Source organism: Pristiophorus japonicus, chromosome 9 (genome assembly GCF_044704955.1).
Source record: "Pristiophorus japonicus isolate sPriJap1 chromosome 9, sPriJap1.hap1, whole genome shotgun sequence".
Taxonomy (NCBI): Eukaryota; Metazoa; Chordata; class Chondrichthyes; family Pristiophoridae; genus Pristiophorus; species Pristiophorus japonicus.
Window position 1 is genome coordinate 37,335,224 of NC_091985.1, and position 19,547 is coordinate 37,354,770.

At 40.7% G+C, this 19,547-nt stretch overlaps 1 protein-coding gene across 1 annotated transcript in view; it reads left to right on the forward strand.

Moving 5' to 3' along the window:
• The window catches only part of adpgk2 (ADP-dependent glucokinase 2), a 34,933-nt gene extending 15,695 nt beyond the window's left edge, over positions 1-19,238 (forward strand). Inside the window, exons 3-6 of the mRNA XM_070889286.1 lie at positions 3,276-3,466; positions 7,704-7,800; positions 9,414-9,550; positions 14,735-19,238. Of these exons, the coding sequence (XP_070745387.1) occupies positions 3,276-3,466; positions 7,704-7,800; positions 9,414-9,550; positions 14,735-15,402 (1,093 nt within the window). The 3' untranslated portion in view covers positions 15,403-19,238. The remainder of the gene's footprint in view (positions 1-3,275; positions 3,467-7,703; positions 7,801-9,413; positions 9,551-14,734) is intronic.
• The last annotated feature ends 309 nt before the right edge of the window (positions 19,239-19,547 follow it).

The window sequence follows — 19,547 nt, forward strand, 5'->3', positions numbered from 1 at the left end:
GGGCAAGATATGTGTAAATTCCGCAATTTTACCCATGCAATTATCTTCGCTCCCGAGATGCGCGAGGCCTGTCAAGCCAGAAACTTGACAGATCAGAAAATCCGGTTTTCAGCGCATGCGCATTACGCGCTGAAAACTGGATTTCCAATGCCTTCCCGGGTCCGTAGAAACTTTGTACGGACCCGGGGAGGCCAGGAATTCCACACCATTATTGCGCTATTTTCCCACTTCCCTAATCAAACTATTCTCATCGTACTTCAACACCAAAAACACTAAACCTATGTATTTGTGTATTGCTGTAGTAGTTATTTCTAACAATGTGAAGTAGTGCACCTCCTACTTTAACCTTTTAGAGATACTTTTTTTAAAAGTGGAGGACAAGTTGAAAAAACAACTCATTTATAAATAGGTGCAGAGAATAGAAAACTAAAGATGGAATGCTGGAGCTGTACAAAGGGTGCAGTTAGACTAATATGTCCACTCTTGGGCATCTTCCTCTTGCACCAAGTCCTGTTTCCCCCATCTCATCTGTGCTTTCTACCTACATTGGCTCCTAGTTAAGCAACGCCTCAATTTTAAAAAGAATTCTCATCCTTATTTTCAAATCCCTCTATGGCCTCACCCCTCCCTACCTCTAATCTCCAGCCTCACCGCCACCTCTTTCTAATGGGATTTAGTAATGGGAAATGTGGAAATGGCTGAGACCTTAAACAATTATTTTGCTTCGGTCTTCACAGTGGAAGACACAAAAACCATGCCAAAAATTGCTGGTCATGGGAAGGTGGGAAGGGAGGACCTTGAGATAATCACTATCACTAGAAGGGTAGTGCTGGATAGGCTAATGGGACTCTAGGTAGACAAGTCCCTTGGTCTGGATGAAATGCATCCCAGGGTATTAAGAGATGGCGGAAGTTATAGCAGATGCATTTGTTATAATCTACCAAATTTCTCTGGACTCTGGGGAGGTACCAGCGGATTGGAAAGCAGCTAATGTAACGCCTCTGTTTTTAAAAAAAAAAAAAACGGGGCAGACAAAAGGCAGGTAACTATAGGCTGGTTAGTTTAACATCTGTAGTGGGGAAAATGCTTGAAACTATCATAAAGGAAGAAATAGCGGGACATCTAGATAGGAATCGTACAATCAAGCAGACGCAACATGGATTCATGAAGGGGAAATCATGTTTAACAAATTTACTGGAATTCTTTGAGGATATAACGAGCATGGTGGATAGAGGTGTGCCGATGGATGTGGTGTATTTAGATTTCCAAAAGGCATTCGATAAGGTGCTACACAAAAGGTTACTGCAGAAGATAAAGGTACGCGGAGTCAGAGGAAATGTATTAGCATGGATCGAGAATTGGCTGGCTAACAGAAAGCAGAGTTGGGATAAATGGGTCCTTTTCAGGTTGGAGATCAGTGGTTAGTGGTGTGCCACAGGGATCGTGCTGGGACCACAACTGTTTACAATATACATAGATGACCTGGAAGAGGGGACAGAGTGTAGTGTAACAAAATTTGCAGATGACACAAAGATTAGTGGGAAAGCGGGTTGTGTGGAGGACACGGAGGCTGCAAAGCGATTTAGATAGGTTAAGCGAATGGGCTAAGGTTTGGCAGATGGAATACAATGTTGGAAAATGTGAGGTCATCCACCTTGGACAAAAAAAAACAGTAAAAGGGAATATAATTTGAATGGGGAGAAATTACAACATGCTGCGGTGCAGAGGGACCTGGGGGTCCTTGTGCATGAATCCCAAAAAGTTCGTTTACCTGCTGCACCTGCAATCAGGAAGGCGAATGGAATGTTGGCCTTCATTGCGAGAGGGATGAAGTACAAAAGCAGGGAGGTCCTGCTGCAACTGTACAGGGTATTGGTGAGGCCGCACCTGGAGTACTGCGTGCAGTTTTGGTCACTTTACTTAAGGAAGGATATACTAGCTTTGGAGGGGTTATAGAGACGATTCACTAGGCTAATTCCAGAGATGAGGGGGTTACCTTATGATGATAGATTGAGTAGACTGGGTCTTTACTGCTTGGAGTTCAGAAGGATGAGGGGTGATCTTCTAGAAACATTTAAAATAATGAAGGGGATAGACAAGATAGAGGCAGAGAGGTTGTTTCCACTGGTTGGGGAGACTAGAACTAGGGGGCACAGCCTCAAAATACGGGGGAGCCAATTTAAAACCGAGTTGAGAAGGAATTTCTTCTCGAGGGTTGTGAATCTGTGGAATTCTCTGCCCAAGGAAGCAGTTGAGGCGAGTTCATTGAATGTATTCAAATCACAGATAGATTTTTAACTAATAAGAGAATTAAGGGTTATGGGGAGCGGGCGGGTAAGTGGAGCTGAGTCCACGGCTAAATCAGCCATGATCTTTTTGAATGGCGGAGCAGGCTCGAGGGGCTAGATGGCTTACTCCTGTTCCTAATTCTTATGTTATGTTCTTTCCTGCCCCTGCTGACCCCCCCCCCCCCCCCTGCTGCCCCAAGCAATATCTGCACTCTTCCAATTCTGGCCTCTTGTATGTCCCTGATTTAATTGTTCCATATGCCTTCAATTGCCGAGGCCCTAAGCTATGGAATTTCCTCCCTAAACCTCTGCCTCTCTACCTCTCTTTCCTACTTTAAGACATTCCTTTAAAGCCTACCTCTTTGACCAAGCTCTGCCCTAGTAAAAAAAATCTTATGTGGTTCTGTCTCAAATTTTGTTTGATAATGCTCCTGTGATGTGCCTTGGGACATCTTGCTATATTAAAGGTGCTATATAAATGCAAGTAATTGTTGTTGAAGGATGTCAAGATCATAGAAAGGGTTCAGGAGATATTTGCATACGTGATACGAAGTATGCATGGCTTTTGTTATGAGACTAGAGAAACTGGGGTTCTTTTCAATAAAACAAAGGTAACAGAAGATCTGATGCAGATATTCAAAATTATGAATGGTTTTCAATAGGGAGCACTGTTTCCACAGGTTGATTTGAGTTGGTAACTAGAGGACATAAATTTAAGATCATCAAATAAATAAAAGGAGTGGGAGAGAGAATTTATACCAAGCGCGAGACCAGGAACAGTAGAGAAGGCAGAATGTGTAATAGCTTTTAAAATGGAAGTGGATACATACTTGAATAAGAAATTAATAAGGACTGGGGAACATGACTGACTGGATTGCTATTTGAGAGGCAGCACAGGCATTATTGGCCAAATAGCAGTCTCCTGTCCTGTTAAAATTCTGATTCTATTCTAAATGTTGATGGTAAAATCCTGTGTTTTTTTTCCAGACGATTTATTTCCAATGATACATTGTTTCGTAAGTTGGTGAAAGCCACCCAGGGTCTCCCTCGAGTACGATGGTCATTAGGTGGAAATGCACCAGTCATGGCAAATCGCCTTGCAAAGGAAGGGTGTGAAGTGCTCATGGGAAGTCGTCTAACGCCTGACCTTATTGAGGTCCTTCAGGAACATGTGACTGGTTTGTACCAATAAAGTCATATTTGGCTGAAATTCACTTAAATAATCTTGGAAAAGCCAGGCTACATCAACGGCTTGAATTTGTATAACATGTTTAATTAACGGAACGTACCAAAGTGCTTCACTGATGCATGCAAGGAAATATGTCGTGCCTGAGGAATTGAGAAATTAGATTGGGTGATGAAAAGCTTGATTTGAGATGGGGTTTGAAGTTTTTAAAAAGGTGGTGAAAGACGCTTGGGGAGGGAGTTCCAAAAAATAGGACCAAGCTGCTAAAGTTTTCTGCCGCCAATGGTGTGTTTGAGCAGGAATCCGAGGAACAGTAATTGAGGTCATGAGGCTGAAGGAATTTTCATAGAGTGGGCTTGGCCTTGGAGGAACTTGTAGACCAGGATGAGAATTTTAAATTTAATGGGTTGCGGATCCAGTGAAGGTCAAATGAAGAAGGGAGTGACGTGAGCATAACTTATGAGACGAGGCACGAGCTGCAGAGTTTTGGACAAGGTGGAGTTTATGGCGAATAGAGGATGGGAGGTCAATAAGGAGGATGTTGGTGTCGTTGCATTTGGAAATAACAGGGTTATAAAGATTTCGGGAGTGAGGGCTTTATCTTGTTCAAAATCTTCCATTGATTCAGCAGACAAATCTATAGATTTGCAAAATTTAGATGCCAATGTTTTGATGAAGTGTAACATATACAACATTTACTGCAGTGATTCTCAAACTAGGGTCTGCGGATCCCTGGGGGTCCGTAGAAACTTCCCGGGAGGGGGCTGCAAAAAAAAACAAATCACCGATGGTGTGCAAGTTGGTGGGGAGCAGCCGGGCGCTGCTGGATGGGGGTATTGAATGTTTACCATGGGGGCGGCAGCAGCAGCCAGGCGCTGCAGGAAAAGAAGGAGGGGCGAAAAAAAGACTCCAAGCCAGCAGATGATTGTCAGTCTCCGTTGTAAGATTCTTTGACCACTTTCACAGGTCTGGCAGTTAATTGGTTCCCTCTGCTGTCAATCATAGTGAAGTGACGGAGTAGCCAATGAAAGAGCAAGGAAGTGATTCTGCGGCCACCATTTTGTGAATCGCGGATGGAGTCGGGCCGCAGCTCTGTTTCTCCCTTCCCGGGCTGAACTGCGTTGTGATGGTAGTGTGCATGGTGAATCTCTGTGGGGATGCGGTCCAGCCGTTATTCGAGTACTTCAGCAGAGTCAGCGAGTGCGGTCTGGTGAAGGTGAGATTTGAGTGGTGGGAGGAGAGATGGTGGAGAGTGACAGGAAGAGAGAGAGATGATGTACAAAGAAGAATGGGGAGAGAGATGAAGGTACAGAGAGATGGGGAAGGACGAACGGGGGAGAGGGATGGGATGCGGGGAGAGCTAGCGAGATGGGAGTACAGGAGATGATGTGGATGAGTGATGGGGATAGAAATGGGGTTCAGAGGGAGCAGTTTGCAGGGGAGGGGAAAAAGATCGTAACCATGGGAGGGAGAGGGGTGGAGACATGAGGAACAGAAAGGGACCAGGCAGGTAGAGAGGGGAGTAGACACTGAGGGTAAGAGATCGTGAGATACAAGGAAGAGATGAAGAGGGGAGACAGATGAAGGAAGCTGAGATGTAGTGGGTAAACTTGAGAAAGATAGGGGTGAGCAGTTGACGGAGAGATGTGAAAGATAATGGAAGGAGGGGGCAGAAGAGAGCAACCAGAAGGGTTAGTGAGCAAGACCAGAAGTAAGGGATGGGGAGGGGAGAGAAGGGAGGAGACATGGATAGATGGATTGGTTGGGGGGGGGGGGGGCAGGTCAGAGGGTATTTGAGATTCTAGGCTGCATCAGATGGTTTCGTTGAGTCCAGTGTCAAAAATAATTTCTGTAGGTAAGCCCACACGCCATGTTAACTGAAGTAACTTTATATGCCAATATCCTGTTATGTAGCATTGTCCAATGCGAATCAGAACACACTTGTAATTTTCTAATTGGATATGACAGCAGCCCTGCCATGTATTTGGATAATGGAAGGATAATCCAGTGGTTTTCAAACTGGGGTCCATGCAGACAGGCCGGTAAACAGCAGAGGGGGAAACCCTGAAACACAACAGCTGTGCAGTGAGTAAGCAGGCAGTGGAGGGTTACACCTGAAATGGCACCAGTGTTTCCAGCAGGAACTACCGAATTCCAGAACAGGGTGGTGGTGTGCCCGGAAGTATTCAATAGGTATGTTGCTGAACCTGGAGGGTTACCTTTCCTGTAAAGGGAAGATAAAAGTTTTCACATCACCAATGACATCAATGTTCACCATGTCTGACAACCCTGGCAACATTTTATGCAAGTCCCTTTAACAAAACTCTGATGAACTTTATATTCAGAAATGTAAATATGCAAGGAATTTATGATATGTAATTTAGATTGGGTCTGTTATTACATTTGAAAAGGGTTCCTTCAACCAGAAAAGTTTGAGAACCACTGATTTACTGTACATTTGTACTACACCAATGCAAGGTGGAGTTGTGGGGATGAAAAGAAGCAGTGACTTAAAGGAAAGTATAACTGATTTAGGACTGGGGGAGGATTATGGGTTTGACTTATCATGCAAGGCACTGATTGGATGTTTTGTACATGGAAAGGGAGGGGAAAAAGATCGAGTGGATCAAAAGTAACCACTCGTGTGCACCTCCCAGTCAGTGATATCAAATCATAATGATGGAATATTAGATGCTGCTGAGGCAGGGGGTGGTGGTAGTGGTGCTTTAATTGGAATATAATGATGGAAACATAGAACATGATAAATGAAAAAACACCAAGGTCCCATCTAGTTTAACTTCTATCATCCAGTCCACAATCTAATGTATGCTGTCAGGATATGCTGCACAGCTGAAATGTGGCACTTCCAATATAGAGGGAGCAAAAACTGGTAGATGAGTCACTCTGAGCTGTTCTTGCATGCCTCCTAGCGGACATTTTGTAGCAGTGTTGGCACAGACTCTGGAGGTTGACTGGTCAACGTCTTGTCTTGTTGGGGAATAGAGTAAGAGAAAAATGAGAACTCTGGGAAAATATGAATAACTTGCTAATAAAAATACAAATAAGTAGGATGTGCATGTTATGGGATTTTTTTTTTATTTGCATCAAGATAGAGGTTGAGCACAAATTATTCCAATGTGGATAAGCACATACCTTGCACTCGAAACCATAGTTTGCAACAAGTTTTTGAATCATTTTCTCAAGGCGCTCAACTCCTTGGTGCATCTAAACTTAATTCTCCCCATTTGTATTGATCTTTCAGAACAGATTTAATTTAATTTAGTGCTGTTCGTGTTCTTCCTAGATCGTGTATAGTCATCAATTTGCCCATCGTTTTCTTTTTAGAGTATTGGGTAATAATGGAAGGGGCACAGTGGCTGTGTGCTTGTTTTTACCAAACCTGCCTAGTTTCAGTCTTGTGATTCTAATGTGTTTGTCTGGGGTGTCATTTTAATAATGTTCATACTAAATATTCAACAGGATATGGTCCCAGCATTTCTTGTCTATTTTGTTTTTTTTTAAAAAGGATACATTTTTTAAAGCTCTCCTTGCAGTCCATACCATTCCTCAGTTGAGAGGATGGATGTGAAACATGACTTATTTCCAGGGTTGTGGTAGTGATGCCCTCACATAGCTGAGTGGGAGGTGCACAAGAGTGATTGGTAGTATCCCACTCTTAATTTCTCCCCCTCCCTTTCCATGTACTCCAACTCCAAATTCCAATCAGTGCCTTGCGTGATAAGTCAGTCTATAATTTCCCCTAAGTCCTACAACGCAATAGTGCAGTACATTGAAACTCCAATGCAGAGGGTTAATATATTGTAAAATGCTGTGGTTGCAGAGGTCTGAACCACACGGATACTGGAAACCGGAATTGGGAAAATCTGTAGTGCCTTTGACCTGTTGCTACTGATGCTCACATCTGATTATACATGCATAGTTGAATATACTTAAGGGAGTCGAGGGTTATGCGGAGCGAGCAGGAAGTGGAGTTGAGGCCAAGATCAGATCAGCCATGATATTAAATAGCGGAGCAGGCTCCTATTTCTTATGTTATGTACTGATAACAATGGATGAAACTGCTAAATCTTTCACCTGACTGGCATAGAACTATATATTTATATTTAAAAACAATGTTGCAGTATTGGTATTTTTGTTACGGGCTTTATAATCAAAAATGACATAATAAATACTAGATTTCTTCAAATAATTGATTTCCTCCCTTCTAGTTACAAGCAAGCCAGTGGACAAAACTGACATTCACCTAATTCTAGAGTATTCAACTGGTTCCAAATGGGGACAGCTAGTGTCTAAAAGAGCAAACAGGTTTGTAACACAACATTATTAGTTTACGCAAACTGATATGGAGTGATTGACCAAACTTTCATTCAGTTTTCATAGAATGATTGTAAGGTAGGTTACACAATGATAATTCATACCAATTTATTTTACAGATCCACTCTTAGAAAGTAAAATAAACTGTCTGAAAACATTTGCATACAGATTTTACATAAAGATTCTTTGGATTTTCATTATAGATTTCTCCCTGTTTTCCCCTTTGATTTTACAATCTTCATGGTCTAACACCTCTGCTGTTGTCATATTTTGCCACCAATGCTTACTGTATCTGACTAAGGGTGTGTCGGATATACCAAGGCATGCCATTCCCCTACTTTTCCCTCTGCAGGACATAGTCGACGTATTTACTGAGGCGTACGAAAGCAATTGGCCTTGCGCTAAACATCTGTAAGACAAAGGTGTCCCCCCCCCCCCCCCCCCCCCCAAGTCATCAAGATCTACGGTGCGGCCCTGGACACCGTGATTCACTTCCCATACCTCGGGAGCCTCTTAGCAACAAGAGCAGGCATAGACGATGAGATCCAACACCGCCTCCAGTGCAGCCTTCGGCCGCCTGTGGAAGAGTGTTTCAAGACCAGGCCCCCAAAACTGCCACCAAGCTCATGTCTACAGGGCTGTAGTAATACCTGCCCTCCTGTATGGCTCAGAGGCATGGACCATGTACATAGACACCAAGTTGCTGGAGAAATATCACCAACGATGTTTGCAAGATCCTACAAATCCCCTGGGAGGACAGGCGCACCCACATCCGTGTCCTTATCCAGGCTAACATCCCCAGCATTGAAGCACTGACCACACTCGATCAGCTCCGCTGGGCAGGCCACATAGTTCGCATGCCAGACACGAGACTCCCAAAGCAAGTGCTCTATTGAGTTCCTTCACGGCAAATGAGCCAAAGGTGGGCAGCGGAAACTCTACAAGGACATCCTCAAAGCCTCCCTGATAAAGTGCAGCATCCCCACTGACACCTGGGAGTCCCTGGCCCAAACCGCCCTAAGTGGAGGAAGTGCATCCGGGAGGGCGCTGAGCAGCTAGAGTCTCAACGCCGAGACCATGCAGAAATCAAGTGCAGGCAGCGGAAAGAGCGTGAGGCAAACTAGTCCCACCCACCCCTTCCCTCAACTACTATCTGTCCCACCAGTGACCGAGTCTGTGGCTCTCGAATTAAACTGTTCAGCCACCAAAGAACTCACTTCAGGAGTGGAAGCAAGTCTTCCTCGATTCCGAGGGACTGTCTATGGTGATGATGACTTCGTGAATTTCTGGTGTAGGTCAGTTGACTACTGAGTAGGGAAGATCTGAATCTTCATCGCTCTCTGCTCCATGATTAGTATGAGGTACTTTGGTGTTTTGCTTCAGAGATGGAATGAAGCTATCTGAGGATGCTTGTAAAGTGCTTCATTTATGTTCCACAACTGCCACTTGGACAGTACAAATGGTTAAAACATGAGTTTCAGTGTAGAGCATGTTTTCATGTGGTCCAGCAATTCTACTCTTTCCCTCTATAATAGTGTAATGTTAATTTGGTAAAATTTGACATGTTTTAACTACTGAAAATAATCCACTGCTTGATTCCATAGGTTCATAGTCCATAGTGATACATCCAATCCCATGTTAGAGTCTCTGGAGGACTTTCAGACTCAACTCCAGCAGTTTAAACCATCTCTCCTGATAGTTAGTGGGCTTCAAATGATGGATAATTTCCCCTTTAGACCAGGTGAGTGTAAAATGCAGTCAAACGTAAGCTGTAGCTGTGATTCAATATCTGTTAATTGTTTACAGGGCTTATCAAGATACACATCTTGCAAAAATAGTTTGTTTCATGATTTTTATACAATTAAACTCTATTACTGCAGTGGTTCTCATTTTTATTTTTTATATATTTAATTTGAAAATCCAATATATACTTAAGTAGAAGAGAATGTTTCCCAGTATTTTTGTTCTGGTTTTAAAATATTCTCCCTCTTGCATTTATACTCCACATATAAGCAAATATATATCATTAAACGGGAAAACACCAGTCACAATTTTCCTTTCAGTTTTATCTTTATCAAGTTTTCCTTCCCAGTGTGTCTATATAACCCTATTCTAAGTTTTTTTTTAAAAGAGGTAAAGTTTCAAATTACCTATCATCAATGCTGCAACTTTGTGATGCATCTTCCTGTTTTTACATTTTTAATATTGGTCAATGGAGATCACTAACAGAAGGATCTTTGATTTGTCCTTGCTGCTATCTGATTTAAGATTAGAAAATACTTTCAGGAATCATTTCCAGTGACTCACACTCATGACTCCTTTGTTAATGTTGTGTGGTTGATAAAAGGGTGACTGTTCAGTTTATTGCATCTCATTCTTTCATGCAAGAATAGCTTCCCATCGTCCTTCACAGAAAGATCATTTGAATTTTGATTCTGCTAAGAAGCACGCCTTGCCCCAGGTCATGAAAAAGATGGCAAGACATATTCTGTGTCTACTAAGAAGACTAGAGGAAATGTGGGGAGAGTTGGCTGCAGGGGAAGGGAAGGGAGAGAGGAATGTTCCTGCAGCTCCCTTGCAGCTCTGATTACAAGACTACTGCTGTAAGATTTTAGAATTGCATTGATGCTGTTGGAAACTGAAGTGAAGAAATGGGTTGAAACACAAATTCTTGACTGATCCATAATTAAGAACATAAGAAATAGAAGCAGGAGTAGGCTATTTGGCCCCTCAAACCTGCTCCGCCATTTAATAAGATCATGGCTGATCTTCTACCTCAACTCCACTTTCCTGCACTATCCCCATATTCCTTGATTCCCTTAATATCCAAAAATCTATTGATCTCGGTCTTGATGATAATATCAACATAGCTTATTCCTCTGAGCTTCTTGCAGCTTTACCACACTAAGGTTCTTATCCAGATCCCAATATAGTATGTGATCGAACCTCCATTTCTTGTACAATGAAATGTATTAGAATACCAAGGGGTGGTGTTACGGTATGCTGGACATAAATTCAGTTCTACTATAGGAAGGCACTGAACTGAGGAATAATCTCCTGTGGGCTGAGTAACAGTGGCACAAACCTGGGCATTAGAGGCTTGCTGTCTCTGTTGGCCACAGTCAGAGTATATCACTGGAAGAGGAAACTGAGATTTTACATTTCTGCCTTCCCCACCGCCCCCCCGTGCATTAATTACTAGAAGATGCACGACAGCAGTCTGGTGACTCCTGTTGGGTTCTTCCCCATATCCTCTTGCAATGGGATAGCAGCTGTTTTCTACTCAGCCACATCAAGGAATTCTGGAGCATAGGGATAATGGATTTCAAACCAACATTTCTCCACTCTAGCTCCATACACTGCTCTAGTGCACACAAAAAAGACACATCATTGGGTTGAAAACTGAATTTATAATTAAAAAAAAAAATGTCTATACAAGACTGAGATTGATACATTTTTGAATAGTAATAGTGGAGTTGAGGTAGAAGATCAGCCATGATCTTCAATAGTGGAGCAGGCTCGAGGGTCCAAATGGCCTACTCCAGCTACTATTTCTTATGTTCTTGTCTCAAGATAATAATTATGGTATATCTAGGCTGTAATGAATTTAAAATTATTTTCTAGGTAAGAAGGAGCCATAGTGCAGCGTTCAGAATTTCAAAGTTGATTTCAAGTATTTTAGTTTTTAGTGTCTATTAATGCTGCCTTTTGAGTACATTTGAATTTAACCACTTGATAAAATCATTGGTTCAGTATTAAATCCAGTCGTATGTTCTTGTACAAAAGGCTTTATTACAACTTGTGTTTCTGTGTTTACACACACTTTTACCCTCAGATCAAATTATCAAAGGATTCATTGTTTGCTTTCTGAAGATGCAGTTGCAATGCATATTGGTGAGGGCCTAATTGTGTGTGCTTTCAAAGATGCAAACTAAAGCTGTACTTAAATAACATGCTGAAAGTACAAGGTCCAGTTGTACTTGCAGTTCCAACTTGTTTTGATTATGTAAGTGCATGAATTGATCTATTATGCTACATTAGTTTGTTGGACTGAAGTTGCATATTGACCTCAAAAAATCTTTGGACTTGCAACATTTTTAAATAGTTCTTGATGAGAATGTTGCTTTTAAATGATGGTGTCATATCTGGCACTAATGGCAGTGGCCATTTATTTGGGAAATAAATTGTCTTTTAATGGGGGCCCCTGTGCTGTTGAAGACAGCAGTGTTTCCATGTTTATGTTGCACGTTGTCACTAGAGGAAGGGCTGCCTCATGCAGCAATGATGTAATATAAGTACAACATTCTGTAGTATTCCCTTCTGTTGAGTACCATGAAGCTATAGAGTTTTGTATTGGAGTTCTGTGACAAAAGGGAGATGTGGTAAAGACTTTCAAATTAAATATTGCTCACTTAATAGGGCAATAGGCTTTTATCTAATATAATTCTACTAATTACTAACACGTTCTTTAGTATTGATTACATGTGAAAAGCAACACAGTGTGCATCATAAGTTTAAAGCCTAAGCAACATGATTCAGTGAGCCATAATCGTCTGATTTAGAAATGCAACCTTTCATTGAAGTTTTCAACTTTAACCGTATCCAATTCAGTATATCGCAAGCCATGTTATGAAACATCTTCATTACTAACAAATAATCAGCTTATGTGTTCTATTAAGTAACTTCTAGATATGTTACATAAAATGCTGAGCAGTGAAAAAGACATGCTTATTCCTCAACACGTATTCTCAATACTCCTGTGAAGCACCTTGGGATGTTTCACTGTTAAAGGTGCTATATAAATACAAATTGTTGTAGTACCCGAACACAAGAACAAGACTTAGAAACATATAAAGTAGGTGCAGGAGTAGGTCATTCGGCCCTTCGAGCCTGCACTACCATTCAATATGATCATGGCTGATCATGCAACTTCAGTACCCCATTCCTTCTTTCTCTCCATACCCCTTGATCCCTTTAGCCGTAAGGACCACATCTAACTCCCTTTTGAATATATCTAACGAACTGGCCTGAACAACTTTCTGTGGTAGAGAATTCCACAGGTTCACAATTCTCTATTTAAATAATAAAGTGCTGCAGTACAGTGGGACCTGGGGGTACTTATGCATGAAACACAAAAGGATAGTATGCAGGTACAGCAAGTGATCAGGAAGGCCAAAGGAATCTTGGCCTTTATTGCAAAGGGGATGGAGTATAAAAACAGGAAAGTCTTGCTACAGTTATACAGGGTATTGGTGAGGCCACACCTGGAATACGGCATACAGTTTTGGTTTCCATATTTACAAAAGGATATACTTGCTTTGCAGGTAGTTCAGAGAAGGTTCACTTGGTTGATTCTGGAGATGAGGGGGTTGACTTGTGAGGAAAGGTTGAGGAGGTTGGACCTCTACTCATTGGAATTCAGAAGAATGAGAGGTGATCTTATTAAAACATGTAAGATTATGAGGGGACTTGACAAGGTGGATGCAGCGAGGATGTTTCCAGTGATGGGGGAGACTAGAACTAGGGGGCATAATCTTAGAATAAGGGGCTGCCCATTTAAAACAGATGAGGAGAAATTTCTTCTGAGGGTTGTAAATCTGTGGAATTTGCTGGCTCAGAGGTGGAAGCTGGGACATTGAATAAATTTAAGACAGAGATAGATAGTTTCTTAACTGATAAGGAATTATGGGAGCGGGAAGGGAAGTGGACCTGAGTCCATGATCGGATCAGCCATGATCATATTAAATGGCGGAGCAGATTCGAGGGGCCGTATGGCCTACTCCTGCTCCTATTATGTTATGTTATGGCACTGACTGACTCAATAGGCTCACCACTGTCAACTGAAGGAAAAGTGCAAAAGCAAAAAGTGTTTTCAAAAGGGACAAGACATTTGTTTTTTTTTTAAAGGAGTGAAATGTGAAAAAGGCCAGAGTTCAAGCACTTTATGAAAGGGACTAGCTGACAATTTTAGCATGGATGTGTTTAACGAATAATTTGTGGAAAAAGATGAGTAACACAAACTTAAATTTAGATGACCTGAAGCTTTTTATATGAATGAAGGTTCCTGAAGCTGTAATTTCTAAGTGGCATTTTGTTGTTGACAGTTAGCAGTAAAATGCACTAAATGGCTCGTTTGCCAATCTCCTATATGGGTCTACAAGTTGCAGTTAAACATTGTATATGAAATTGCAACTGTTGCATGCATGCCCAGGTTTGCACATGGTATGAATATATTAATTGGAACCTGTGCACTGGTGGTAATGTGTGTGCGTGGTTTCTGCTACTGTTGGTCGTACTACATTATGTTTGAGGATTCTTTTTAAAAAAAAATATCTCTGATCACACTTGCCAGTCTTGGTTGTCTTCGAGGGAGGAATGGAGACTAATTGAGGGATCATCTAGGTGAATTACTCAAGAGTAAGGGAGAAGATTAACTAGCTTGGGAGCAACTTTGAAGATGACTTCAAAGTTATCTTCAAAGATGCTCCCGAGCTGAATAATTCTATCCTCACATTAGGGGAGCTGGTGTAGATGTGAAGGTTCAGTTGCTTCAATTTTTGGCCACATTTATCATGTGTTGACTGCCGAAGGAAAGTAAAAGTGGCCTTTATTTTTATTAAAACATTTGGAAGTGGCGTATTTAGTTTGTCAAAGCAAAATAAATTGTAATTGGGGAATTAACTCAATTTCAATATAATGCACAATATTTTGGTCAAAGTTTAATTTTTCTGCTTTGGTTTATTCTTTTGGTGAGATGCTTGCATTTCAGATTTGATTGGTTGAGATAAAGTTGGCATAGCTTTGCTTCATTTGTTGCAGACAGTGAAAACCGTGCCACCTATTAATCACATGTAACTGTTGCAGTTCCCAGATCCCAGAAATATTCATTATATTGTGGCTGACAGTTGAATTCTTTTGCTGACAGGTCAACTTGAGGGACGGATAAGATTGCTCCAGGATCTCATGTTATCAGTTGACAGCACCACTGGAATTCATTTTGAAATGGCCTCTTTTGTGGACAACCGTCTTCTGAGCAATCTTTTTACTTACATCATCACTCATGCAGATTCTCTAGGGATGAACGAACAGGAGTTGCCCAACCTGCTTAGCATGTTAAAGGGGGCCAACATCACCGTCCTGTCTGATCCGTACCCAAGAGTAGCGAGTATACTCGATCAAATGCGGGAAGTTTATCGCATCTTAAATTCTCAGGAAATAACAAGCGCACAACGCAGGCTGACACGGCTGCATGTTCATACTCTTGCTTTCCAAGCAATCATCATTGCCAAAGGGTCCTCTTGGAGAAACACCATGTCAGCAACTGCCAAAGCTTCATTGACTGCAAATCGCCATGTTTGTGGCTCGCCGAATATTGACCCCAGCAAAGCCAAGTTGATCATGGATGATTCCTTTTCTGTGAGCCGCGTACAAGGGAGTAAGAAAATCCCACTCAAAGAAAATCGACCCGTTTCTTGCTGGGAGGAGTATGACTATGAGATCTGTGTTGCTCCAGTGCTGGTATGTACTGAGGTCTATCAGACTGTGGGTGGCGGTGACAACATTTCTGCGGCCAGCTTGGTTCTTCAGATCTGAAGGGAAGGAGGAAGGTAGAACTGGCATATCCTTAACCTTTGCATCTTTCCTTGAAGGAGATCATGAAGATTTAAATTATACTTACTACTTTTCGCTTTTATGCCCCACCACCCCTAAAAATAAAATTTAGTCAATGTTCTGGCCTCTTGTAATCAACGTTCAGGTTTTTGGGTATTGTTTAAGAACACACACGTGATTAAATACTCATTTTTGATGATTTTTGTATAAATTACTCTGATCGTCAAAAGGTTTAAAGATAAAATCTTGATTTTTGTAGGGTTTTTTTTGTTTAAATCTTTTTCACTATTTAATACTCGTGGCTGAATAGTGAATCTTTGTCGGTCCCATTCCCGTTTTCTTGAGAATATTCTGATCTCAAGCCAGCCCCTGCTCAGCATTATGAATACAGAGCTTGGTGCAATGTTCAAATTCCATCTCCATTTTTTGTCAATATTTTAAATTCCCATGGCTGTCGAAGGTGACTAATTGAAACTATGAGTCTTTGACTGTTCTCAGGTTCAAAACAGTTCTGTGCTGCTTTTTTTCTTTAAACATTCTTCCTGACAGGCTGTTTAAAGATTCTGTATATATTTTATGCTTTATTTTTTCCTTTTTCAGTTTCCCAATAGTGTATATGCCAATTGCTCCTACGTGACTTTACAATAGTATGGAGTGTAAGGCAGACATGTTTTGATTTAACAGTTCCTTCCAGATGCTCCAGTAGTTTGGTCCCGATCAACCAAATGGCCCATTTCAGTTTTCCCTTTTTTAAACCCCTGTGATTCACGCTAGATCCAGTTCTATGGGCACTAGCAGCTGATTGGAACTTCATCAAAATAGCCATGTGAGCCTGGATAGCTAGTGTTATCTGTCTCTCTCTTCCCTGCCCATGGTCAAATAGACAGCCAAGTTCTATCTGATCCCATCCTATCTGAAACATTATCTCCAATCAGCCCAATTCTAGCAGGATCACTAAATTGCAAGTGAAAACACTGACCATTCTTCCTTGTCCCTTCCCACTTAAGGACACTGAAGCCAATCATGGTGTTTCTGCCATAACTGAGCACAGCTAATTTGGCATGATCACTGATTATGGGTAGGACTTTTCTAGTCTCTGGTTTTGTACCTTCCCACATGGTGCATTTGGCCACACACATTCTCTTTTTTTTGAGAAGGTTTGAGATAAAATGGCAATACAAGTCTGATCGAAACTGGGAACCCTCAACTCTTGAGCTGCTGGGACATTATCACAATTCCATGTGAATTTCCAAAAACTTTCAGCAGAAAACATTTTGCTGACTACTTTATTATGTACATTTAAATAATTAAGTGTATTTTCCTTTGCTAATTTTAGAAAAAATGAGTATTGAGCAGTATTTTATAGTAGTCTACTGTGTCATTAATGAACAAAGGAAAATATTTTAAATTATCATGTGGAAATACAAAAATCAAACTAACAGTTGTATGTTCATAAGGTTACAGAGCAAAAGAAAAACATGCGAGATAGGTGTGCTTTAATTGAGTTAATGTGGAAAAATAAACAGCATTGTTCTTCAATACAAATATTTAATATTTAGTGAACAGGAAGGACAGAATAGGACAAATAGAAAGGATCCATTTTACAGTCTTTTTTTATACCCAATTGAGGGACCTTATTGGGTTAAATGAATAAAGCAAGATTTATAGTAGTAAATATTGCTATATGAATCTAATTAAAATGAAAGTCAGTAACCTATTTTAATTGGCTATTCCATTACAGGAAGCATCACTGTTCATCAAGGTCGTTCATCAGTACTTGTTTGAGTGTAGAGTGCTTTACTCCAAAAGGAATTGATAGGTTAGGGTGGGAAATGAGAAAAAAAAATGCTTTCTCTAAATTAAAGTTTCACTTGTATTGTAGTATCTGGTACAGAAGCAACCCAATCAGGGATGAAATAATATGCTACATTCTTCTATCGCACCCTGTTTTACTCTGAATTTTTAACTTTTTTTAAATGAAAGAGAAATGCAAAGCACAAGTTAACACCTGGGTTTAGTACAACTGAAAAATGATTAAAATCAGCACTGAATATTTTTAAAAACATCAGAAACCCTACCTGTAACATCTTTCCAAGTGGAAGCAGAAGTTTTGGATTTGACAGGGTCCCTTCAAAAGTCGCCATCGTAAGTTTTTATTTACTGTGATTACAATGTTTTATTAATTTAAACAAATATGACAAATATTTGTTTGTTTGCCCTCATTGGAGCAAAGTGAATAGCACAGTATGATTTTGAAACTAATAGTTGATTCTTGGGTAGATTTGGTGAGTTGAAACCATGAAAAGTAAATGCTCACTCAAAGGAACCTACCAATTCTCAGTGTATTTTTGCTTTGATTGAATTGCAATGCATATGGAAATGTTCCATTGTGCTTCTCATTAGTGCTGAAAATTCCTCCAGTGAGGGAATCCAGTTCAAGGGTGCATAATATTAGAGCTATGCCAGTTAGGAGTGAAGTTTGGAAGGACTTTTCCCACACACATTAGTGGAAATCTGTAACTCCCCAAAAGTAGGCTGTGGCTGCTGGGTCAGTTGAAATTTTCAAGACTGAGATAATTTATTAGATCAGGCTTTATGGGGGTGTGGAGCAATGACCTGTAAATGGTGGTGAGGTACAGATCAGCCATTATATAATAGAATGATGAGACAGGCTTGAGGGGCTTGTATGACCACCTCCTGTTCCTATGTTTGCTGTGAATGTCAGTAATGCAACAGAGAGATGATTGCTAAAGGAAATTCAGAAATTAACTGTTATCTGATAAAGACACAAACTGAAACCTTTTGGGTAAATTTTGTAAAAAGTGGTGCACAACTAGTGTAACCAATGTTGTTATGCAGGTCTGGAAGGTTAGCACTATGACATAGCAATGAAGTGCACCTGGGAATCATGAGGTTTATTTTTCTCTGGTAGTGAACTTACTAGATGTTAAATCTAATAAGTTAAGCACCTTGGGAGGATTTACTATGTTAAAGACATATAGAAGTTGTATAAAATTCCATTGTTACCTGCAGGGCACAGCTTTGTGTGCTCAAGTACAGAGTCTCTTGTCCTTGTTCTCTCCACCTTCCCCCTCTTTCCTCCACCCCCCCCCCCCCCCAAAAAAAATGTACAGACTGATTTTGTTCTGTTAAATATAATGAAATTGAGACTTTCATTGCATAAATAAAGTTCTCTACACAGTAAGAATAATGTGTTCAAAGTATAGATAGCTCAAACTAGCAATGAAACCCTCTTCTACTTCACTTCAAAATTTAAAGCCAAAGAAAATGACTTTGGATTTAACTACTCAGGAAGTCTTTGACCACCATAGAAATTACTAGCTTATCAACAAAATGCAGTAAATATTTTAGGTTTATCCAATAGCTTGTTGCTAGAGTGTACACAAGCTCGATTACTGGCTCTTGCCTCCTGAGAATGTTGAGTTGGTCCTTTATTTTGGGATAAGCACTCATTCTTACTGAATCCAGATGTACTTAAAGCTGAGGTCAGGACTCTGAACCACGGAGTGAATCCGCTCGAGCTTGCTTCCACTTATTCACAGGTTTTCCTCTATAATGTGAGATCTCTTGAAAGACTGCCTCACCATTCAGAATAGAGGAAGAGGTCAGCTAAAGATAATATGGGATACTGTACTTTAGTTGATCAAGACATTATGGTGCAAACTCTTTGCCAGAAATGTAGCTATTTTGCTTGAAAATGTGAATTTGTTTTTGTGGCATGACAAAGATCGTGAATTAAATTGCTCAAATTGTCAGCCATTATTATAAGCTATTTTTTCTTTTTCCCTGTTTCAGATGAAATATCCTTTTACTCTATTGTACTTTATATTGTTTCCAATAAAGTGATTCTGAATATTTCACTGTCTAATTTAGTCATCTCCTCCAAAAAGGATCCATCACTTTGGTTGAGGGGAGGTAGAGATTGCAACTGGTTTGCTGGCATAACTTCAAGTCCACAACTGAGTGCTTGCTGCTTCTGAGGAGTAAAATGCAAATGCTGGAAATCTGAAACCAAAGCAGAAAATGCTAGAAAAAGATCAGTCAACAGTTGTAGAGGATGAGTTAATATTTAATGATATTGGGGAAGTCCAGAACCAGGGGACAGA